At 38.0% G+C, this 26,376-nt stretch overlaps 1 protein-coding gene across 1 annotated transcript in view; it reads left to right on the top strand.

Annotated features, from left to right (window-relative positions):
* Positions 1-26,376, top strand: part of LOC136864532 (lysophospholipase D GDPD1) — a 316,094-nt gene that overhangs the window by 249,943 nt on the left and 39,775 nt on the right. Inside the window, exons 5-7 of the mRNA XM_068226316.1 lie at positions 3,443-3,576; positions 7,899-7,901; positions 24,640-24,757. Of these exons, the coding sequence (XP_068082417.1) occupies positions 3,443-3,576; positions 7,899-7,901; positions 24,640-24,757 (255 nt within the window). The remainder of the gene's footprint in view (positions 1-3,442; positions 3,577-7,898; positions 7,902-24,639; positions 24,758-26,376) is intronic.

Raw genomic sequence — 26,376 nt, 5'->3', positions numbered from 1 at the left:
TTTCTACCGAGGTCTGTTATTAATTCAGTATAACAACTACAAAGGATACGCATTCTGGCATTGTATGCAGTCGTAAGTTCACAAATGAGTAGCTAAGCTCAGAAACTGATGGCTGCATTATCACTCATAATTTATCAGACCCCACATTTAATATCCATTTGACCAGTACTTGTGTTTACTGACATTATGCTGACAAACGGCGGGGGGGGGAACTCTTGCAATGTTATAGAGTATCTGCGTCATAATTAGGTACTTCGGTATATGACGGTGTCACCTGTAATTGTGTCTTACCGAGCTCGATAGCTGCAGTCGCTTAAGTGCGGCCAGTATCCAGTATTCGGGAGATAGTAGGTTCGAACCCCACTATCGGCAGCCCTGAAGATGGTTTTCCGTGGTTTCCCATTTTCATACCAGGCAAATGCTGGGGCTGTACCTCAATTAAGGTCACGGCCGCTTCCTTCCCACTCCTAGCCCTTTCCTGTCCCATAGTCACCATAAGACCAATCTGTGTCGGAGCGACATAAAGCAACTAACAAAAAAAACAAAAAATTGTGTCTTATTGTACGCGACAACTTTAAGAATATGTCCGAACCGCAACGCAAGTCATGGACGTGGAATTATTTTGAAGAGATGCCACATAGCACAGTTCGCTGTGTTTGTTCAAAAGAAGTAAAATTCATCAGCAGAAATACTTCTGGGATGATCCGGCACTTAAAAACGCATTATCATTGAAGGGGAATCGTCACAGAGAACATCTCCGGCCCGGTCTGTATCACAAGAAGCTACCCTGTTGACAACAATTGCGAGGTATCCAGATAGGTGTTCATCCTATCCAAAGTGGTTAACACCGGGCGAGTTGGCCGTGCGCGTAGAGGCGCGCGGCTGTGAGCTTGCATCCGGGAGATAGTAGGTTCGAATCCCACTATCGGCAGCCCTGAAAATGGTTTTCCGTGGTTTCCCATTTTCACACCAGGCAAATGCTGGGGCTGTACCTTAATTAAGGCCACGGCCGCTTCCTTCCAACTCCTAGGCCTTTCCTATCCCATCGTCGCCATAAGACCTATCTGTGTCGGTGCGACGTAAAGCCCCTAGCAAAAAAAAAAAAAAAAAAGTGGTTAACAAATTATACAGGGTTATTCAGCTAAGATATTCACCTCAAATACCCCGTGAACCGTTCAAGATAATGACATTCTGTTTTCACTTTTGTTGATGGTATTAAGGGGCTCTTAGATTGGACTTGCAGTACTTTCTCAGGCTTTCGACAAAAATTATCGGCACACACGTTTCCACATGACTGTTATTTCACGTAATTCTCACGCGAATCTCAAAATCTGTGACGTCAGTCTCAAGAGTCTTGAGTGAGAGCATTGCCCATCACTAGGTGTACCTTAACCAAGGCCATGGCCGTTTTCTACCCACTCCTAGCCCTTTTCTGTCACATTGTCATCATAAGACCTATTTGTGTCAGTGCAACATAAAGCAAAATTGTGAAAAAAATGATATTATATTCCCAGTTCTTTAGTTTTTTTGTATATTTCTTCTAGTAAAAATCATTGAATACCTGCACACTCGTAACAGGAGCATTCCATAGGAGAAAATGTCTGGAATAAAAGATTATTATTGGCTCTTGTATAAGAACACTTTGCACTGTGCAGCTGTTGTGCTCTGTACTTACCTCATTCTGCATAGCAATAGGTGACAGTCACCATGTGCAGGTTTTCAAAGGTAAAATACCATTGGTTGTCTGCCTGCACATTGTTGTGCAGCTGTAGATGGTTTTACTTTGGCATTCTCAGCACAACAAGACACAAATAAAGATAACATGCATTCTCTCTGTTGTGTACAAAAGCAAACACTTGTACAAACACGAACTTAATTTTATTGAATCACCAATTTACAAATATTCATTCACTTTAATTGTACTGGAATAAAGATCGTTCTTGCTGGTGACCATGAAAATTAACTATGTACATATTATTTACAAAGTGCTGATTAGTGGGAATGGCTGTTGTCATTCCTGTGTGTGCTTTAAGTCACAATAATATTCTCATTGCCAGAACACAAATATTAAGGGAAGTCGTATCTTAAAGCCCATTAAATTGAGAGTAAGTAATGAAGTCCTTCTGTACAATAGAATGAATAATGAGTATGCTGAAAGCAAGGAAGACAAGTGAGAGGTAGGAAGGGAATAGCTGATTGCGTGTGCAGAGGTGAAACCTCTCGACCTGCGTTAGTCCACCGGTCCGGACCACATTTTCAATAGAGGTACCCTATGTGGCTGGAGTATGGTGTAGACAGGTCAGCATACGACAATGCTTGCAGCTCATCCTGCACGCCAATTTATACTGTAAGTTGGCGTAACATCACTATCCAGCACTGCACTCAACCGCGTTGACTCCAGACGAAGGCCCGCGGCACGCAGTTCAATAATGGGCACTACAATGCACTTCCTCCATAAAGCACATGTTTCTGTATATCTGTCCTTACATATTTCCACAACTCCACTGAAATACTAGTTTTATTAATATGTACCATACACCTGGTTCATCACTAAGACCTACCTCTTGATTTTCACTTCCTCAGTTGCCCAGATTAGCTCTAGTATCTCATCACTTCAGGAATGTGGGTTTTCCACGAAAGTGATATGGGGTGTCGATACTTTCTCATTGTCCCAACTAAATGTTTAATCAATTTGCATAGTTTTATACAAAGCTGCAGTTGTATTGAAATGTGAAAATTACTGCGCAAAGGACAAAATGGAGGAAAGATGACCTAGAAGTTAGTATCTGTCAGTGAAACATGTACCTCAAAATGACACAATGACACAAAACCTTAAAAATTAAAAACATTGGGCAGGGATGATATTTAAATATTTCCATAATCCAGACGACATCACAGATGTTCTATACACATTAGCTAACTTACGTGTGTGATATACCATTTAGAATATGGTGAACCAATTCCCCGTGCACAAATTGTGGCTGCCTGTCAGACTACGCATTACACCAGACCTTTTTTTATCATGTTTGGAGCTCAATGCGAAGATGAGTGGAGACCTGTATTCAGGCAGGAGGAGGTCACATCGAACATTTCATCTCGTATGTGAACAGTGTGTTCCAGCAAGCATTACAGATGTGTTCAGCTTAACAGTGTGTCAGTGTTAAGAGTGTTGATTTGCACTAAAATTACTGAAAGTCCTTATAGCTCTGTAATTATGCATTTCCAGACCCGACCCATTTTATCATACTTATCTTTTTTTTTTTTTCTTTACGTGAATGATCTGTTACTGAAGTTTTAACATTGAGATTTGACACACCATGTATATACCATCCAGGCCATCTGTGTTACAGCACACTTTGAAGGCAAATTCTGTATTATTGTACTTTGGTCTTGATGATGAGATTCGTAGTATAAATTAATTTATGATGTCTTTGTCTTACAGAACCCACAAGTGAACCTTCTATTTTCAATGAAGAGAGTGGTTCATCTCTTAATACTTCTATACACAGGGTTGCTACCATTCTTCCCTTTAAAAGAAACACACTTAGAGATCTTCCTTCCATCCATTTATTTAAGGTGAGCTTTTATTCATACTTTCATCACTTTTAATATTTTGTGGTGTATTCATAGTGTATTCGTGTTGTATAAGCCATTTATTCATTAGATCAATAACTAATCACAAAGTTATATTCCTATAATCATTCACCATCAAGAACAGGAAGAATAATATTTAATGAGGGTAGAATTAATACAATTATTATCAAGAATATATGAATGTTACTAATGGAAAATAAATTTAACTTTCATAACCTTTCCTTGTGTTAAGAAATAAGTTAACAGTTGTTATGAAGAAGCCTATAATTATTTCCATTTAGCGAGAATATATGATGATTGCCATATACCTTCATTTTACTAGTTCTCTTTAAGAATGATAGAACTAATCTTGTGTAATAAAGTGTTTCATTTTGTTATTCAACTCGAGCAATACAACTCCATACACTGATCACTGTAACTCCCTGTTGCAAGATACTGTTGCATATACTGGCTACTAAAATAATCAGTAAAGCGTCATTGCCAAACATTTTAAAATTAATTTTTTACAAGCAAATACCTACTTACTACACAGAAAGGATATATTAGACACAAATTGTACACCAGATAAAGCATTCTAGTATTTAAAACGAACCAGTTTTTAATTGCTTGCCTTGAAGCATAAGCTTATAAATGCTGGGGACACCACATAAAGTGTTCTGTTTCTTAGGGCACAGTGTTCTTTTATTGGTATCCAGAAACCACAAAAAGAATAAAACTGTAGTACTGAAAGTACCATTGCAGAAATTTCATTTAAAATTATAGTGTAATATAACCTATAGCATTAGCAGGAAGTAAACGCAAGACTGTTCTGTGTAGTGCAAACTTAGATGTCTGTCTTTGTATCTAAGTGCTCTATCATAATCCGAAAATCTCCTGTAGATTCTCACAACATGCAGATTTTTTTAAAAAATTTGTAGTATTCATTGTTTCAAATACAGTAGATTTAGTTACACATCAAACATGTGAATAAAGACATCCTTACTGTTTTTTTTTTTCGAGTATTTTACTGTCTTGCTATTTCAGGAAGGAGCATGAGTGTGTCATTCGAGTAACCAATATATCTCAAGCATTTCATAAGATAAAATTATGAATGAGTAAGTTTGGAAGGGAGACAAGCAAATAGGATCTGTCATCTGGTAGTTATACTTTGACTATGAAACAATTACATGTTCTGGTGGGCTTGGGTCTGAATGAGAACGGAAATAAAGAATAACCACAAGAAAATATGGTATAACAAAAGCCAGTGTTGGGTATTGGAGTGAAGACAGATAGTCCAAAAATGTGTACTGTACAAGAAAGGCATTCATATGATTTCACAAAGCACTTTTTAAGCCTGATTTAAGTTTTTGAAGGAAAGTGGGGGTTTGTCTTGCATTCAGGGTCATCTTGGATTTAGAGAAATATGGTATTTTTTACTGCACAGGACCATCGATATATATCCACAAACAAGAGACTTTCACTACCGATAGTGGATGGTCGACGTGCTGAACGCAGTTCGCCCTTACCTGTTATAGCAGCAGAACCCTTGATAGAAGAGTTGAGAATGAATTACAGTCAAACCTCGATTATCCGTCCCTGGAAACTACGCTTTCCCGGATTATTCCGTCAAATTACGTAGTCCCGCGAGCATTCTAGTTAAATCACATTGTGAAATTCCTGCATTATCCGTTCCTCGAAGAAACTATTTCCCAGATCAACCGTCCAGAATTTTCAGTTCCATCAACGCTAAATCCTCGAAACTTTCTTCTCTCCAGAAACTATATCTCACGAAAGGATGACTACGGCATACCTTTGCATCTTGGCATTAACGTCCCATTATTGCAACCTTAGAGCAAGTACTACTGGAAATCAGCGGTGAATGTACATAAGGGACCGTCTAATCATCGTATTCGGGTGGTATTGTTTAGAGAATCTTCGGAAATCATAAAGCAGAGAGTGGTCACAACAATTGGAAGGAGATAGAGCGCATTTCGACAGCTCCACTTGAATCAGATCAAAAATTAGATGTATGGCTTTTCAGGGGTTTGCTCTATTAACCAGCATTTCGTCTTAGGCCTGACACTAGACTCGTCAGAGTGGGATGTGTCAGACCCTACCCACTTATGCTGGGGTGTATGCAGGTGAACTTATCAGAAGCCTCTTATGTGGCACAGTCTGATAACTGCATACGGGAGATAAAACTCCACAATGGAATTAATGCCCGCCTAGCAATTTCAAATGGTAATTCTAAATTCCCATGGAGGGAATTGGATATTTTTCCACCAATAGAGCATATCAAAAATCAGATCAAAAATTAGATGTATGGCTTAGCTAAGACGAAATGCTGGTTAATAGAGCAAACGCCTGAAAAGCCATACATCTAATTTTTGATCTGATTTTTGATATGCTCTATTGGTGGAAAAATATCTAATTCCCTCCATGGGAATTTAGAATTACCATTTAGCTCCACTTGAAGGCGGAATGAGTTTCATCAAACGTTCGTACTTGTAAAACGTCTACATAATGTCCAGAGTTAATGTTGTTGTTGTTTTTTTTTATCGCCGAACAGGTTTCCGGCACTTCCCTCGGGGCAGTAGGCATTCAGGCAGAAATCGAAAATTTTCCTTCTTAACACAAATCTAGTATCAGGACGAATGGAAATTTCTATTCGTCATGCTAGTATTTTAATATTATTGTATACGATTATATTATCGAGACCAGAACAGATGTTGCACCTTACATACTTAAAGGCATGGGAGGTCTTGGAATTGCCTATTACTGTTTTGGTCCTAATATAAGGCCGGGAATTTTACGTTTTTGTGTTACAAGTGATAAAAATCATTGTTATCCGTATTGAAGATACTGAATGTAGGATGTTAAAAGGTTTGTTTTTTTCCACCTATTCAATACATATAAATTTTATAATTAGGAATTTATTGTAGATTCCACTTGAGACATGTTTCGCCCTTCATTGAGGGCATCATCAGTCAAAATATCACCTCAAGGTAAAAAATCAGGTAACTGGTTAGTAGTAGACATGTACAAATTAATACATATTATTAACAACATATAAAAATTAAGTATGGGAAGAAATTTGCACAAAAGTCATGGTTGAACATGTAGGTTTAGATGAAAAGTCAGCACCAATGCCTAAAAATAACAAAGTAGAGTTCTGCAGTGGTGCTCTGGAGAAACAGTTGACGCAATCATATGAAAATAAAAAGTTTAAAAAATATTTACAATAAAACAATTAAGGGAGAAAAGGTGTAGTGTTTGGCATCAATGTTAGTAACCAAAAATTGATGTCAAAGGTTGGTAACTATACAGTATTTACATAGTTCAATTGAACAGTTGAGATAAAGTTTTTTAAAAATATTTACATTTAACATTCAGCGTAAATGTTTGTAATAAAAACATGTTAATGATTGGTAACTATATAGTAATTACATTATCTAATTGAAAGTTGAGAATTTACAATTATATACATATTTACACAAGAGCAGCTGGTGCGCAAGGATAAAAAATTTTAGTACCAAGTGCGTCCTGATGTTTTAGAGGTTGGAAGAAAGAATTAGCATTGACATTTCAGAAATATGTAGAGCAGATTATTTTAGTTAAAAATCACCGGGGGTAGGGGAAATTTTTATAGCCAAATGAGGTTTTATAGGCATCAAGCTGAAAGTTTTCCAGTTGAAGCGCCGAGATCGGGACGGAGACTGGTCAGTGTGGCTGGAGATTCATGGGTAATTCGTGCGTTTGAACGACAACACTGGTGACAGTTAAAGTGGGTAATTGCTAATTAGGAAAAATGTTGTGGGTTGAAACTTCTGCTTATTCTTTTAGTTGACTTCTGTAGCATCGATTGTGATGTGGAGACATCGGTGTGAAATGCCGGTGAGACAAAATGATATTGTTCCGTGGAATAAAATAAGGCGGACTACGGGATGAAGTTGTTGGTCTTTACTGGTCTGGTGAGATAGAATAGAGTTGCTTGTGTTGTGGACTGCTGTGGAGAGATTATAAAGTATACGGCAACTGCAGAGTCAGAGCGTTAAAGCTGAGGTGAGGCATCTTCTTATTCTGACTGCGAAGAGGAGCCGTAGTGGCCCGCCATGTTTGTGCCGATGTGCACTGGGTTCCGGTGAGTTGTTGAAAGTTGTATTGTAAGAAGTGGAAGTTATCTGTAATTGAGACGTTAATAGTATTAGTTGGTGTGTAAGAAAGGTTTATGGTAAGTAATGAAGAGTGAATGTTATGTTACGTACCTGATGTGTCGCTGAGAGGTGATTGTTGATGAGTATTGGTGGACTAAGAAGGAGGCTCAGTCGGTAATACGCACATGCGGTTAGCAATGGCGGCGGGAGGAGTGGATAGCTTTGGGGGGGAGGGGCATGGGCGGAGTCATGCGCAAAGGTGAGCTGTCAGAATGGAGGAAGGTAGAGTGGAGGGGCGAGCTAGTTGTGTATTGGGAGTGCAGGTTGATGTAGTGTTGGTTTATAAAAAGAGGGGGGGGGGGGGGATAAGGAACCGAAAGTTACGCGGATAATATTGATGCCTTTAGTTAATGTGATGAATGTTATTTGCTTGTGTTGGGTGTTGTATTGTTTTTGAAGGTCGAGTGGTTCTTATTTCTCGTGTTGTATCGGTGGGGTCGTGGTGGAGGGGGGGGTGCTTGGGTGGGAGGACGTGTGGGCTTGCTGTCGTTGTGTGTGGGGGAATTGGTCGGAAAGGGGGAGGTGGGGGGTAGGGGGGTAATTGTCGACGTGCTGGGTGAGTTAGTTAATGTGGTATTGAAGATTTTAGACAAGTTGTTGCCTTGAAAATTTATTTTTTGTAGTAAGGTGGGAATTTGTTCATAAAGGGGGTTTTTTAAATCTATTATCTCATTGAGGTTTTTATCCTTGTTGAAGTGTTGGTCTAGATAGATGTATAGGTTCTCAAACTCAGTCATTAGTTTGCCCTTCTCGACTTTTTTTAGGATTGTTAAGTCTTGTTCTATTGTGGTGAAGTGGTGGCCAGTGTCCCTCATGTGGGTGCTCATTGCGGAAAATTTATTATGTTTTTGGGCATTGTAGTGTTCTAAATAACGGGTTTGGAAGCTTCGGCCAGTTTGTCCGATGTACGAGGAGTTGCATTGTGAACAGGTGAGTCTGTAAATACCTGAGCCCGCGTAGAGGTTTCTTCTTGGGTTGACAGAGTTCTGGTTGAAAAATATGTTCTGGTTCGTGTTCTGCGTTTTGAAAGCAATGTTGACTTCGTGCTTTTTTAGGGGGTTGGCTATCTGGTGGATAACTGGATTAGTGTATGTGAAAGTTGCGTATTTGTGTTTATTGGGTTTTATTGGGGAAAGATTTGTTGTTAATTTTAGTTTTACTTTGTTGATGATCTTGTTGATCATGTTGGTGTTGAAGCCATTGAACTTGGCAATATCTGTTATGTAATCAAGTTCTTTTTTCAGATTGGTAGGTGAAAGGGGGATTTTTAAAGCTCTGTATATTAAACTGTAGTAAGGGGCTTGTTTATGGGAGTTTGGGTGTAAGGAATTATTGTTTATTGTTAGTGGGGTGAAGGAGGGTTTTCTGTGTATTTGAAACTCAAAAGCGTTGTCCATTCGTGTGATGTTGATGTCTAAAAAATTGATGGAGCCGTTGTCCTCATCTTCTTTTGTGAATTTTATGTTGTTGTCTAAAGTGTTTAGGAATGTGAGGATGTTGTCGCTGTTGTTGCACTGTTTATCGATGATTACTAGTGTGTCGTCGACATAGCGGAGCCAAAGATTAATACCATCGATGGAGTTTATAATTTTATTGTGTTCTAAGTTGTCCATAAAGATGTTCGCTAGAATGCCAGAAATAGGGTCTCCCATAGCTAAGCCATTTTGATGGTAAATCTTGTTGTTGAACCATGGCTTCAACACCAACATGATCAACAAGATCATCAACAAAGTAAAACTAAAATTAACAACAAATCTTTCCCCAATAAAACCCAATAAACACAAATACGCAACTTTCACATACACTAATCCAGTTATCCACCAGATAGCCAACCCCCTAAAAAAGCACGAAGTCAACATTGCTTTCAAAACGCAGAACACGAACCAGAACATATTTTTCAACCAGAACTCTGTCAACCCAAGAAGAAACCTCTACGCGGGCTCAGGTATTTACAGACTCACCTGTTCACAATGCAACTCCTCGTACATCGGACAAACTGGCCGAAGCTTCCAAACCCGTTATTTAGAACACTACAATGCCCAAAAACATAATAAATTTTCCGCAATGAGCACCCACATGAGGGACACTGGCCACCACTTCACCACAATAGAACAAGACTTAACAATCCTAAAAAAAGTCGAGAAGGGCAAACTAATGACTGAGTTTGAGAACCTATACATCTATCTAGACCAACACTTCAACAAGGATAAAAACCTCAACGAGATAATAGATTTAAAAAAACCCCCTTTATGAACAAATTCCCACCTTACTACAAAAAATAAATTTTCAAGGCAACAACTTGTCTAAAATCTTCAATACCACATTAACTAACTCACCCAGCACGTCGACAATTACCCCCCTACCCCCCACCTCCCCCTTTCCGACCAATTCCCCCACACACAACGACAGCAAGCCCACACGTCCTCCCACCCAAGCACCCCCCCCTCCACCACGACCCCACCGATACAACACGAGAAATAAGAACCACTCGACCTTCAAAAACAATACAACACCCAACACAAGCAAATAACATTCATCACATTAACTAAAGGCATCAATATTATCCGCGTAACTTTCGGTTCCTTATCCCCCCCCCCCCCCCCTCTTTTTATAAACCAACACTACATCAACCTGCACTCCCAATACACAACTAGCTCGCCCCTCCACTCTACCTTCCTCCATTCTGACAGCTCACCTTTGCGCATGACTCCGCCCATGCCCCTCCCCCCCAAAGCTATCCACTCCTCCCGCCGCCATTGCTAACCGCATGTGCGTATTACCGACTGAGCCTCCTTCTTAGTCCACCAATACTCATCAACAATCACCTCTCAGCGACACATCAGGTACGTAACATAACATTCACTCTTCATTACTTACCATAAACCTTTCTTACACACCAACTAATACTATTAACGTCTCAATTACAGATAACTTCCACTTCTTACAATACAACTTTCAACAACTCACCGGAACCCAGTGCACATCGGCACAAACATGGCGGGCCACTACGGCTCCTCTTCGCAGTCAGAATAAGAAGATGCCTCACCTCAGCTTTAACGCTCTGACTCTGCAGTTGCCGTATACTTTATAATCTCTCCACAGCAGTCCACAACACAAGCAACTCTATTCTATCTCACCAGACCAGTAAAGACCAACAACTTCATCCCGTAGTCCGCCTTATTTTATTCCACGGAACAATATCATTTTGTCTCACCGGCATTTCACACCGATGTCTCCACATCACAATCGATGCTACAGAAGTCAACTAAAAGAATAAGCAGAAGTTTCAACCCACAACATTTTTCCTAATTAGCAATTACCCACTTTAACTGTCACCAGTGTTGTCGTTCAAACGCACGAATTACCCATGAATCTCCAGCCACACTGACCAGTCTCCGTCCCGATCTCGGCGCTTCAACTGGAAAACTTTCAGCTTGATGCCTATAAAACCTCATTTGGCTATAAAAATTTCCCCTACCCCCGGTGATTTTTAACTAAAATAATCTGCTCTACATATTTCTGAAATGTCAATGCTAATTCTTTCTTCCAACCTCTAAAACATCAGGACGCACTTGGTACTAAAATTTTTTATCCTTGCGCACCAGCTGCTCTTGTGTAAATATGTATATAATTGTAAATTCTCAACTTTCAATTAGATAATGTAATTACTATATAGTTACCAATCATTAACATGTTTTTATTACAAACATTTACGCTGAATGTTAAATGTAAATATTTTTAAAAAACTTTATCTCAACTGTTCAATTGAACTATGTAAATACTGTATAGTTACCAACCTTTGACATCAATTTTTGGTTACTAACATTGATGCCAAACACTACACCTTTTCTCCCTTAATTGTTTTATTGTAAATATTTTTTAAACTTTTTATTTTCATATGATTGCGTCAACTGTTTCTCCAGAGCACCACTGCAGAACTCTACTTTGTTATTTTTAGGCATTGGTGCTGACTTTTCATCTAAACCTACATGTTCAACCATGACTTTTGTGCAAATTTCTTCCCATACTTAATTTTTATATGTTGTTAATAATATGTATTAATTTGTACATGTCTACTACTAACCAGTTACCTGATTTTTTACCTTGAGGTGATATTTTGACTGATGATGCCCTCAATGAAGGGCGAAACATGTCTCAAGTGGAATCTACAATAAATTCCTAATTATAAAATTTATATGTATTGAATAGGTGGAAAAAAACAAACCTTTTAACATCCTACATTTGTGTTACAATGTCATAAAAACCGCAGTCGTTTTATTTGCACAACGTTACATTTAAAAAGTATGTATTATTTTCCACTCCTACTGACTTGTGCAGCGAGCGCGCTTTCCAGCTGAGCTCAAGGTCGCGAATAACCATAATTTCTGTAGTTTTGATGATATTTTTTCTCTTTCAAATTTGATTGAGATTAGTGACGGGCAGAAGTGAATATAATGCATTTGAGAACTTTTGAGAATCGATACTTGCATTCGAACCATATCTTGAGTTCAACATAACCTTTGAAAAGCAGGCCTAGTTTACACCGTACAAGATATCCAGAAACTGACTACGAACAGTATACTGGTGACCAAATTACAATGGAAGATTAGAAAAAAGGAAGGGATTTCGTTATCATGGTGGGCGCTTTTGTATCTAATATACTTTATTTTATTAGATTAGAGAATTAAAAACTACTTGGGGTCAATTGTTTGGCTTGGGCTTGGCCTTTGGGCTGAGTAGCGGCCACTTGGTTGGCGAAGGCCCATTGGGGTTGTGGTTTGGTTTAGGAGTGTTTGTAAGATTATAATTATACATATTTAATTTTTGTTATGTTTAGCCAAATTGTTGATGGTTTCAACTTGTTCCCGAATTATCAGTTTTACAGTGTTGTAAGTTCCTTTTCCATGATCCCTACAAAAAAACTGTACTTCATAGTCGTATGTAGTCAAAAGTACAATGAACCTGTGTTTACATTTTATTGGTTGTATGTGTATCCTTTGCTATTATTCAAGTTTTAATAAATGCAGGGCTTTGGCCTGTAAATCATAAATCTTGTGTTTGAGCGAGCGTTTAATATTATGCTCCATCGGGCGAGTTGGCCATGCGGTTAGGGGCACGCAGGCTGTGAGCTTGCATCCAGGAGAGTTTTTGAAACACACTGTAGATATGGTAGTTTTAAATATTCCCCCCCTCTTTCAGTTCCCCTTGAGTGGATTTTCCAAAAAAAATATTTATGTTTTAAACGTATGTACAAAATAAAAATTTCACAGATTCTGCTCATATATTGCTCCTATAATTTACAAAAGTTTATTCCACCCACTCAATACTGTACAATAATTGCAATGTCTGTAAATACATTACAATGTGTTATCAAGGGACTAGTTTCGACCCTATGTGGGTCATCATCAGCCTAACTAAGATACACTTATGGATTTGCACTCTACCGGTCAGGTCGTTCACATTGCGTGCAAAGTTCTATCGGTTCCAACTTGGATTGGGAATTTTCCTCATACCACAGCAAGATTCCATTATATTATAAGAATGTTGTATGGTTTTTATCTACATTTTATTTCTGTATCAGAAATATTGGACCTTAAGCAAGACAGACACCCTCTGCGCCAATGTTCAACATTCAATCCTCTACCTGAAGATGCACTTGAAATATAGAACTCAATAGAAGTATCTGGACTTAGCATTCAACCGGCATTTTATACTTTTAAAATGCAATTTTAGAGTATTCGCTAAACAAGGGCATATTTTAATAATCATTGTAAAAAAATCGTGTGATATTATTCTTACAGTCTAATTGTAATTGATGTAAAACCTGAAAATTTTACTTGTCATTGATCAGCATAACATTATTTTACCTATCAGCATTTCATCACTCCACCATTTTATATGTACATTATCGCATCACATACACAATTCACTCTTTTAAATTTTTATTTCCACAATGTCATTTTGTTTTAGGACATCGGCAAATCCATAAGTGTTTCTTAGTTAGGCTGATGATGACCCACATAGGGTTGAAACTAGACCCTTGATAACATATTGTAATGTATTTACAGACATTGCAATTATTGTACAGCATTGAGTAGGTGGAATAAACTTTGTAAATTATATGTAATCTTAATTCAATATGGAACCAATAATGAAATTTATATCCTTGAACAACTATTGCTCAATGCATAGAACAACTTGGAGAATATATTGAATAGCAACTATGCATTAAAAGCTAAGAAATTTATTGCTTAATCCACATGTCTTGACAGAAGTACTGACGTTGTTGACACAGCACATCTTGCAATATTTATTCGAGGGGTGGACAAAGCTCTTCAAGTTATGGAAGAGCTATTGAATCTAGGTGCCATGAAGGGTACTACTTATTGGGAGGACATTTCCCGTAGTGTTGAGGAAGCTATGCAAAAGATGGAATTACCATGGAATACATTGGTGTCGGTAGCCACCAACAGCACTCCTGCAGTGGTAAGCAATAAAACTGGATTCTTGGCATATTTAAAGTCAAAATTACCTTCAGGATATGAACTTCTGTCTTACACTGGGTTATTCACAAAGAGGCACTTTGTGCCAAGACACTAAAATTTGACCGTATTATAAATGTCGTGGTTAATGTAGTGAATATTTTAAGGCATGCTGGTCTCGCTCATAGGCAGTTCCGTGAATTTCTGAACTCACTGGAAACAAAATATCAGGATATTCCTTATTTTTGTCATGTTAGGTGGCTAAGTAGGGGTAAGACTCATACACGATTCATTCAGCTGATTGAAGAGATAAAGATATTCATGGATACGATATTCATGTTCCGGAACTTTCTGATCCTGCCTGGATCGTGGACATAGCCTTTCTTACAGGTATTACCAGCCATCTGGGTGATGTTAATACATCATTACAGGGTAGAGATCAGCTAATTATTACAATGTTTGTGAAAGTGCAGTCTTTCAAGTTGAAACTCGAATTGTAGGGAAAACAATTTCAAGATCACAATGCCATTCATTTCCCCAATTTAAGTTTTGTTGCAACTGACATTGGTGATAATCACTGGCAGATTTTCATGCAGTCTTTGATCAAATTATTTGACGCATTTAATAAAAGATTTCATGAAATAGTTCACCTTCAATCGCTTTTCCAGATATTTGCTTCGCCATTTTCAACTGACACAGCACCCTCCGATATCCAATTGGTGTTAATCAAACTCCAGTGTGATAGCTTTCTTTGCGAGAAGTGAAGAATGGCCCTTAATATATTTGATTTCTATTCATTTGTGCAGCAAAACAGATTTCAACGGCTACAATGGCGAGCAGCTAGGATAATGAACATCTCGATTCTACGTAGTTGTGCGAACACAATATTTTCTCTGCCCTGAAAATGTGTAAAAACAGACACAGGTCGCTTTTGTCAGTTGATCACTTAAACTGTTTCATTCGGTTGCATTCTTCTAAAAATATTATCCCTGATAATCGGTGTCTTATGACGAAGAAACAAATGATGAATTAAATTTTGAAGTGAAGAATTCTTAGGCAATTCATGCCGCTGATTGAAGAGAGAAAGATATTCATGAATATAAAGGGAAAACCTGTTCCTGAGCTTTCTGACCCTTCCTGGAAAGAGAGACGGGATGTGACAGGAAGTGCAGAAGAAGTGAAGGACTGTCAACGTTCATTTAAGTATTAATTTTTATTTTGTTTTATTTCCGGTGAAAATAAAATAATCCACAACATTTTCAATTTACGTTCTAAGAAATAGGTTATTTCTGTTCATTGCAGTTTACGTATTTTGACCAAATACAATAAAGAGTTAAAACCTCAAATAATTTGGAACTGTACCCAATTAATTACAATTTCCATTATTATTTAATTTAAGAGGTGCTTTAGAAATATTCCTAATATAATATGGGGTTAAGGTGGATAAGCTGTGGCTTGTGGTTGCTTGGGTTTAAATTATCTGATAAACTCACCAACAATCCAATCATGCTTACCAGGAATAACATCAGTTAGATTATTTATTTGAAGGCATCCTGTATATTGTGCCCTGGTGGGGGTGTGATAGGTGTCATTCAATTGTAATTAATTATTGAGGAATATATATTTCAGTTTCAGAAGCAAGAATATCTAACTTTACATATTTGTAAGTGCAGGCCAGACCGAGATGGTATTGTGCAACCTGCCACAGACTGTTGTCTCCACTAAGATTAAGACATACAAGGGCCAGCAGAATTAGAATTCTCAGAAATGGTGACGAAGGGGAAAGAGAGAGGCGAGACTTGTTGACAAGTCAGTGGAAAGATTCATCGCCGCGAGCGAAATTTGCAGTGACAGCCCTGCAAGAGCCGTGCGCAAAATTCCTAAAAAAGATGTCAAAGGAGCTCCAAGTTACTAGCAGGAGCTGAACGCAACGTTGGCACTTGAAGAAAAAAATATGAAACCTCTCTGTCCCGCGAGAGCTTGGACCAATCGTAAAATTCATAGACCGGTAGCAGGTACGCCAACTTCGTATTGTAAGAAGCACTAGCAACCTTAACTCCACGGATTAAATTTATACAAGGAAGTGAGTTATAAATTCGGGATAAGGAGAAATTTAAAAGCCTAACCATATAATAAAAGTCATTAAAAGTTATTAACTGAGGGAGATTGATTGGCGTAATTCTGAGAATTCATGGACGCTATCCGTTGATTGGCTGCAGGCAAGAGACGCTGCAAAAGAGCGCGAAATCCCAGGCCGGGATACAAGAGCTAAATTCGCAATTATATCAATTACCAGCGAACGATATTAGTTGAGAATTGGCATAGAGCCTTTGAGAACATAATTACATCATTGGATCCCATATTTAAGCCACTGGCAAAGGCGCAAATAGTCGTATGAGGATATCGAAGCTGCTCGTCGTTAGATGACCTCTCGTGAACTCGGAAGAGAGGGGAAACTAATATAAATATAGGGTCGTGGAGACGGACTTTTTACTTCTGATAATGTGTTCGAGCTGTTACCACGCCAGGGGTGCGTAACTTACTTGTGAATATTGTCCGTGCCGTTACTACGCCAGGGAGCATGTGTGTATTTACTCGTGGGGTAGTGTTCGAAGTGTTAGAATGTTATGTAGCACAGTGATTCGTGACGTATAGTAGTTCATATTACAGTCTTGAACAGTCTATTAGCAAGAAGAATTCCAATATTTACAGAAATCATTAAATTAAAACCTATGGATACGAGTGTGAGATTCTACAAAAGGAAATTAGGAAGTACGTGGCGTGAGAACGATCACGGGTGTTTGACGTATTTCACCCAGTAAACAGTCAATCATCAACTGATACCTGGTCGGCTGCGCGACACGTGACGGGAAATCGAGTGCGCGTCCGGGCCGTTGTAAAGGGGATCCCGAGGTATCCCATGTTCCTAGTGTCCGGGAAAGGAACGAAGAATGTATATTTATATTAAGTGGGCTAGATAAAAGGGCCAGACATGTAAAGTTTTAGTTCAATATTATTGTGTGTAAATTTGTTAAAATGTTAAAATTTTAAAACTTGAAAATTAATATGTGTAAATCTGAAAAGTGCATTGGATTACCTCTTCAAGCTGGCATGAAAACCAGTAGGATGCAGGGCTAAGCTGGACGAGGCCTGTGCTCCTCGTCCAGTTTAGCAAACTACAAGGCTGAGATGAGTACCCCTTAATATAAATTTGTAGATTGCTATCGTTGGCGGGAGGAAATCATATTCCTTCATTATAGTAACTTGATTGTGAAACGAGCTGTTTCCAGCTCGTATAAATTCAGAGATAGATAGACAAAGGGACAAATTCAAATGTACATAATTAGATCAAGCACTCATCATAATTTTGATTATATAATAGAGTAGAGTAGGGTTGATTTGTTTATTCAAGTGCTTGAACTGTTTGAAATTATACGGAGCACGTTTCACGTAAAGATAAGATTAATATTCATTTTAGAAGTGCTCAAAATGTGTTTTCCGTTATCGGAAACTTTATAGATATTAAGGCATGTAAGATTATCCAGAGGTAGAGGGTTGCCGAGTGATTTTTGTTCTTGTGGGACGGAATGAAGTCCATTGACTTGTCTGTAAATATCGATGATTATTCGTGCAGCGAAGTTTCGCCAGTGGACAGAAACATAATAATCAGTAGAAGTATCGGAGTGATAAATGAACATGGGTAATGTGTAAATGCGTGTTTATTGCAATGCTTTGTGAATAATGGCACGGGCCTAAGTTAATGGAATGATTGCAAGTTAAAGTAATTTCAATGTGGAGATAACATGTGGCGTGAATATTTCGATTCGGGCAATAAATTTGATTTTAACCTTAATTGTTGATTTAACGATTTGGACTCCATAATAATCATAAATATTTGTTTAGAAGTGATAGAGGCACGTGTATAGGATGGCCATGATATGTTGAAAGCCCAGAGTGGTTTGAGCCCATTTTTGAGATCGGAAGTCATGCGGGACGAAAATCCGGCATGAGGTGAGAATTGAGCCGTACTGTGTTTGATGATGAAATAGATAAATCTCGATGCCTACGTCGATGTAATATGCCAATTCGGTGTCATGAGTGGCAGGAGTCCACGCACCGAAGATTAATGAATGAATTAAATGTTTGAAGAGTCCAGTGGGATAAATGGACTTCAAAATGAGAAGGAAGGAATAATTTAGCACTTGCAGAGATTGGAGGTATTTGCCCAACTGCGAAGTGTTATGGGATTTGAGATTTGTCTTAGGAGGACAGGGTCTCCATGAATTAACGACAGTATGAAAATAAGGTTGCGGGCTCGAAAACAGTTATTATAGCCCGACCAATGTGAATTCGGATCTGGGTGATTCCTTTGGGAAGATAACATATGTGACTAAATCCTAAAGCTGGGAAATAAAAATAAAATTTTCGAAATAATAATAATAATAATAATATAATAATAATAATAATAAAATGTGATGTATCAGAAGAACAAGAATTTATTGTTTTATTTATGAACATAACAATGATGGTGGGAGTTGAAATGAAAATATTGATATTTTAAAACTACTTTAATAATAATAATAATAATAATAATAATAATAATAATAATAATAATAATAATAATAATATTTGAAGAATCAGAAGAAGAAGAAGAACCTCCTTTGTTATTTCAGATGATAATAATAAGAGCGAGAAGTTGAAATATTAGAGCGAGGATGATTACGGGTTACGATAATCATGATCTCCACTATTAATAATAATGTTGATGATGATAATAATAGTAATAATAATAACTTAAAATGTTTTATTTTTTATTGTTTTATTATTTCGGATGATGATGATGATGATGATGATGAATGATACTAGGGAAGTCAGCCTGCGAAATAACATAATAATCTCAAGTTGTTGTAAATAATAAGTTAAGTTAATATTTGTAATATGAAGGCAAATCCCTACATCTGGACCATTAGGTTAGAGTCCCTTTGTTGGTTCCTTCAGTTAACGATTAGCATATCTTGGTTAGGAACCCGGAAAGAGTTTGTAGTGTCCCGGGTTGGTCTCATCTCAATAAAAGTGGAGGCGATGACAGGGGTCATGTGATCGCGCCCACTTGCCCAACAGGTAATTGGTCCATGACCATCAATGGTCATTGTGTTAACGAGGGTAAATCTGATACCTTCAGATATCAATGGTTCCACCATCCAAATGGAGGGGTGGTCAAAAGTGTCAATTATTGTGTAAAAATTTCAGGAATAATTTGCCAATCCCTGCAAATTAAGGATCAACAGATTTTGGTTGTGTGTAAAAAAATTATTTTGTTTACTTAAATAAAATGCTCCTTTAGCATTTGCAAGGAAACAGTTCCAGGTTCTTGTTCTTGTAGAATAGTAAACCCTTGGTGACCGATTAAATATCCGTCCCCATTCCTAGGACGGAGCCTTCATATTTTTCCCTTCGATCTGATTTAATATATTTTTTTGGTGTTTTTATGATGAGCCTTAAAGTTAATGATTGGAGTGTCCTGTTCAACCCTGTAGTACTAATTGGATGGCGCCCATACATTTAATTGGAGATCTTATATCTTCATAAACGTTTTTATTGTTTATTAATCGCGATAGATTCGGACCGTAACACCCCCTGAGATAAATGCTGGTTGTGACTCAGGCTTTGAGCGGGTACAATATATATTTGGTAGATGCATTTACATTGTCATTGTATTGTAATCTTAGATAGTAAATATCTGTGTCCTCAGTTGTAATGAAACTCACTCGCCATTTAGAGGCTAGCTATTATCATCGGATGCCTGATAAATTTTAAATACTATATTCAGAAATTCAGTGAACAGGGAAAATCACATAACACTTCAGAACTGTGCAACAGTAAACTTGTTGAATTATGTAAATATATTATGTTTAGATGAATGAATAACAGAACTTTTACTTTTCTTAAGGGAAATACTGTCATTCCCATCCAAGGAATTGTAAATCGTGGCTTGTACACTTAAATCCCGTATCTTCATAAACTGTAACAAAGATTTGAATGATTCAGTTTTATTTGAATGCATAAATATAGGAAAATAAAACTGACTTTATATCCAACAAAGTGTAAATCGGAATATCTTGAAAAGGTCGGTTTACTTGCGATTTTTTAAAATACTGTAACCCAATCAACATTTCACTGAGTAGTGGAGGAGAGCTTCGTCATCACAGTCGAACATGACTGCTTCTCTTCCCTGCCAAGTGTGTTCACTCTCTCACTTTACTGTGACTTATGCTTACTACGTAACATCCCCACACTTACATCAGACCAGTCCGGCTGCACTAGGCAAGCCTCAGTGGGTGCCCAACCGAGCACCTCTGACCTTGAGCAGAGGTATGGAAAGTAATGCAACAGAAATTATTTGGAAAACAAATGATGGAATATGTGCAAGCAATGTACAAAACATGTTGCAGCAGTGTCCAGACACATGCAGGGAGACTAACACATGACGACGATGGGAGAGGAAAGGCCTAGGAATGGGAAGGAAGCGGCCGTGGCTTTAATTAAGGTACAGCCCCAGCATTTGCCTGGTGTGAAGATGGGAAACCACGGAGAACCATCTTCAGGGCTGCCGACAAGGGGGTTCGAACCCGCTATCCCCCGGATGCGAGCTCACAGCTGCGCGCTCCTAACTGCAAGGCCAACTCGCCCAGTGTTTTAATATGAACTTTCAGTGTATAGCTATATAAACTCCATGAACCTACTTTACTGGCATAGCAGGGGGAGAGGTGATACTCCCACATGGTGCATCCCAGGTGGCGGAATGGGGTGTCCTAACCGGCTTGTCGGCAGACTTGAGGGAAATAAAATACCTCTTGCGGACCAAACACACAACCCCCTGTGAGTGTGGGATACAGACGAAGAATACACTCACGGTATCCCCTGCCTGTTGTAAGAGGTGACTAAAGGGGGTGACCAAGGGATGATTGTATTAGAACCATGAAACTACTAGTGATTAGTACCACCACGTGGGGAACACCATGGGTGCTTTTACTTGCTCATAGTACCATTATGCATACACCCCAGCATCAGTGGGTAGGGTCTGACACATCCCACTCTGAAGAGTCTAGTGTCAGACCTAAGACGAAACGCTGGTTAATAGAGCAAACGCCGGAAAAGCCATCCATCTAATTTTTGATCTGAGGTACAAAATAGGTTTGTGATTAGTAGCAACAGAGTGCGTTGCCAGCTTTTACAGTACCTGTAATTAGTACCACTTTAGGAGTGACACCATGGGTGAGCGACACCATGGTTCTGGCCTGCCTATGATTCGTACCCACTATATGAGGAACACCACGGGATAGTGCGAGTCCCTGTGATTAGTACACGTATGTGATGAACACCATAGTTTTGCATTGCCTGTAAATGGCGCCACAATGTGCAAAACCCTATAGGTCTGTATTACATGTGCAAATTTCATTACCTGTGGGTAGTACCATAATGTGTGGAATCCGCGAATGTACGCTACTTTTGATTAGTACTGCAAAATGACAAAAATCATGGTTCTACTTTCTTAGTGATCAGTACCATTATAAGGGGCCGATGACTTGGATTTTGGACTCTTTTAGACTACAAGCATCATCGATTCAGTATTGTGCTATAGAAGCAGTCCCTTGGTCAGTAATACTATTCTATTACGTCAGTTTTTGTGAATGTGAGGCATTGTGGGTTGGATCCACTGATTGTTCTAAATTTATATCCATCCATTCATTTACTTTGTCCTCATGTTTGAATTCTGGTCAGTGGAGGATTTTGGACTTTTAATTTGTCATTACATTTTTTCTCACTTAGGCCCCTTTAAAGGACAAGCATCATCATCATCAGCTATATAAACTTTTACTTTACAAGATAACTTTTTAATGTCATACGTGAAATGTTTCAGGTTTTAATGTCAGTATTCATGTAATTAAGTTTGATTGTCCTAGAATATGAGAAATTTTACTTGTGATGTTTTTATTCGCTGAGGAAGAGAATGGCCATTTTCAAACATGTACGAAAATTAAATATTGAATTACTGAAGGATATTAAATATTGACTGGGCAGACCAACAACAACACCTTCTGTTATTATATGAGCTTGTCAATATGTGCCAACTGTAAACCTATATGGTTAATTTGTAGATGCATGTATGGAGGACTGTGTGATTTTGGAATAAAACTGGACTACAAGGAAATGTGCTGTCACTACTGCTATTTATATTGGTCATGGATGAAATTGTGAAGGTGACAAAGATAAAGTATGGGGACAGGGAGCTGAAGATTATGCTGTTAGCAGATGATGTGTTGTGGAGAGCAAACAAAGGGGAAGTACAAAGGCAACTTGACATGTTGAGTGAGATGATTAAAAATTATTGAATGAAAATCAGTGTGGAAGAGAGTAAGACAGTGGTGTTGACTAGAGGAGAAACGGAAGGAAATTGTAAAACTAAAGGGCAGAACCTTGAAATTGCAGAGAGTTTCAAGTACTTCCAAAGCGAACTGAGAACTGAGAAACTGGTGTGGAGGAATGAAGTTCCAATGAAGTGTAAAGAGGTGTTTAATATATACTACTGCCCAATGGTGACATATGCAGTAAAGACCTAGACACTGACAAAAAGACAGGAGAATAAAATCAAGGCCACTGAAATGAAATATTTAAGAAATATGATAGGAAAGACAAGGAAGGATAGAGTAAGAAGCGAGAATGTCGGGAAGGAAATCGCAGTGGAAAAGCTTTAAGACAGAATGGAGGGGAAAACTTAATGGTTTGGACATGTTAAGAGGATGGAAGAGGGAAATGGTGCTGGTGGTGGTAATTATTGTTTAGAGAGGAAGTAAAGCTAGGAAACCATCCTCTAAGGAAGAGGGAAGGATGTCGAAGCAGGTGATGGAGAGAGATTTAAAAGGAGGGAGACCCATACTAAGTTGGTTGAAAACGACCAAGAGTAGTTTAGAAGAAACCTGGATTGGAACACAGTTAAGGAGCAACAGTAGTGGTTGAAAAGAGGAAGAAGAAAAGGTGCCACAAACATCCCAACCTGGTGGGAACTGGATGAGGGAAATGGATGGATATGAATGATGTTCATCATCATCAGGTCTCTTAAAAGTGCCAAGTGAGAAAGCCACTTCATTTATTAAAGTTAGGAACAAATTTGGTCTTCATTTACTTGTGAGGTTTGATTTCCTGTAACAACTTGGAAGATTCATTTCATCAACCCTTGGTTGATCCATCAGACTTCCCAGAAAGACAATCTTCACATATTCTATCTGAAGGTCTCTAAGAAAATTTGTGTTTTGCTATTTGTTTTATGTCTTAAGGAACTATTCAAACTGTTCATGGTTTAAGCCTTGGCTTCAAATAAAGTCTGTTATTTTTACCATAACTTCACATTGTTTTTAAAGAAATTTTTTTTTGCATGAGTGTTTTCTGACTAAGCATTGAATTAGGATAAAATATGAACCTTGCTCTTCCAAGATAATGAGGGATTCATAATGTTCTCCCTCGTTATATTTGAATGAATTGTGAAGCATTTAAATGTCAAAATGCAAATTTCTATCACTATGAGATGGTCTTGAGAGTGGTGGTAGTTTGATGTTTCAAAACTCAAAATAAGGATGATTATTGTTTTAAGGGACCTAACATATAGGTCAGCTCCAAATTATATTTCAAAAGCACATTTGAATATTCATAATAAGTTCAAATTTAGCAGCACCTATGAGTCTTGGTGCTCTACTGTACCCAGGATGCCAAGAACGTTTTAATATTCCTTAGAGAAAGTAAGAGTAAACCTTGCAGCATGCCAAGATTTTTGCTGCATAATTCACCACACCAAGTTACCGGTTGTGCACTGTGCATGTGCTACCAATGCCTGTCCCTGCTCTAGACTGGCAAGTTGCTCAACAAACAGTTCTTGTAGAGTTCTGAATTGTTCTGCAAGAGAAATGGAAGTCACTACTGTATAATTCTATTGAGAACCTTACCAGCATTGCCGTGTCATGGTGCTCACATTGCTTCTTGTCGCCATTTTGTTCAATATTGCACTGGACTATTGGAGCTGTTTCTCGTAATTTTGACATATTAGCTTATGTTCCTTCTGTAATTGTTTGGGGGATTTTCCTCGTGTTCATGTAATATATTTGGCATAAAAATTTAACTTCAGATACAGAACTTCTCTGTGTTTTCATTTGAATTTGTATGTATCACTTGAATTTTTGTATCAGCCCATGTCATTACTGTACATAGTCCCTCAAAATTATGAAAATGTCCTCTAGTTCATGCATGTGATGCATTTGTTAATGTTATTGAGGAGAAGATGCTTTCCTTATATACATAGTTATGAAATAATTTTCCAGGAGGAGGAATAATCCTAGTGCTGCATACCTTCCTCTGCACACTGTATTGGTGCGCACCATGGATGCATTGCTAATGAAGAAATGTTTGTTCGAACATTTAACTAAGCGTGGCATTCATGTAAGTTTGCTGACATTTTTCTTCTGTCATATCTCTTCTCGTGCATGGTAACACGTTGATGAATGTTCTGGATTTTCTTTGTTTTTTCCCTTTCTTGCATGTGGGACTACTCAATTTTTCTTGTGTTCAAATGTAAAGAATTTTCAGGAAAAATCTGTCCCTCTAGCATGTTAATATACATTTCTCTCAAGTACCAGATAATGTACTGTATATATCATGTCCTGATTAATAATCCTTATCTCTTGCATTACAGAACATGATTTAAGAATTGGTATACTTTATTCTTTGAATCTCTTTCAGCTTGTATTTTTTTTTTCTTTTTTTTTTTTTCTTTTTTTTTTTTTTTTTTCTTTCTGGAATGAGTCCAATCTCTCACACATTAAAACATGTAACATTTCAGCAATTCCATGCTTGTGGAGGAATACTTAGTGAAGGTGAACCTCAATCTTAGTCTGGCATTGTATTCATCTGTACTAGTTAACACTCATCCCTTCTGTTGGACCTCCCATTCTGTATTTCTTCTGAGGTATCCTAATACTATTTTTAAACATTATGGGGCAGCTTGTCATCTGTTTTAATCCTGTGTATTATTTAGTCTGATACTGAAGAACCTGAGTCTTACTTTCTTAGTGCACATCCGCTAACTTGTTGGTGAAGTTCCATATCGCTGATTTTTTGCACCATTACACATCCTACACCTCTATTCATCATTCATTCCTATATATCTTAAACTTAGTATTCAGTTTTCATGCCACTTGGGCTTCTGTATTACTGCTACTGCTACTCTTTCTTACATCATTTTTTTATGTCGTATAGGGCACTTTTTTCTTAAGGTTATTAACCTAAGAAGTGCCAAGGATCGCTAAAAGAGGCTCCTGCACCTTCCTGTTGTGCCATGATCGTTTTTTGAGATCCTCAGTAAATGTGTGTTTTCTTGACTGTTATGCTGTCTGTTGGTGAAATATTCGTACAACAACAACAACAACAACTTGAATGTGTCTAGTTCACACTTATCACCACTACTGTCATTTTTTGTAGTATTTGTTGAAGTTTCATGTCCATACAAATCTCGTATCTAGTAGTGGTAAACAAACATGGCAGTATCAAAATCAGAAACATTGCTAACGGACTTGGATATTTTACAAGCTCTTGATATGACTTTAGTGAAATTGATGCTGAGAACATTGAAAATCCAGGTGAGGCTGGAGGAAGTTGGATAATTTGTCAGATGACAATGCAGACCAGTGAGGAAGTGCGCTGTATGTGCGACAACAGCAGAAAAGCAAGAGCAATCCCAGACATTGGTGTCCAGGATGTAATGTGGGAGTCCATGATACATGCTGGGATCAGAGCACTTCTTCAGAGCAAGGGGACACAAAAGAAAGAAAGCCCAGGAAGAGGAAGTAGAATCAGAATAAGCTGCAAGAAAAAAGGGAATGTTTTCTTTTTCCCCTGTTGTGACATAAGTGTTCTAGGAGTGTTAATTATGTACAGATTTTCTTGAAACCTTCAGGGTTATTTCAGCATTGTATGACAGAACATTTTGTATATTTCATTGATTCTTTTTTTTTTTGTTATGATGACATTTTTTGTGCAATTTCGTTTTCTGTATTCAAAAT

The sequence above is a fragment of the Anabrus simplex genome, chromosome 2 (assembly GCF_040414725.1).
Source record: "Anabrus simplex isolate iqAnaSimp1 chromosome 2, ASM4041472v1, whole genome shotgun sequence".
NCBI lineage: Eukaryota > Metazoa > Arthropoda > Insecta > Orthoptera > Tettigoniidae > Anabrus > Anabrus simplex.
The sequence above is the reverse complement of the archived record's forward strand: the minus strand, read 5'-3'. Positions and strand labels throughout refer to the sequence as shown.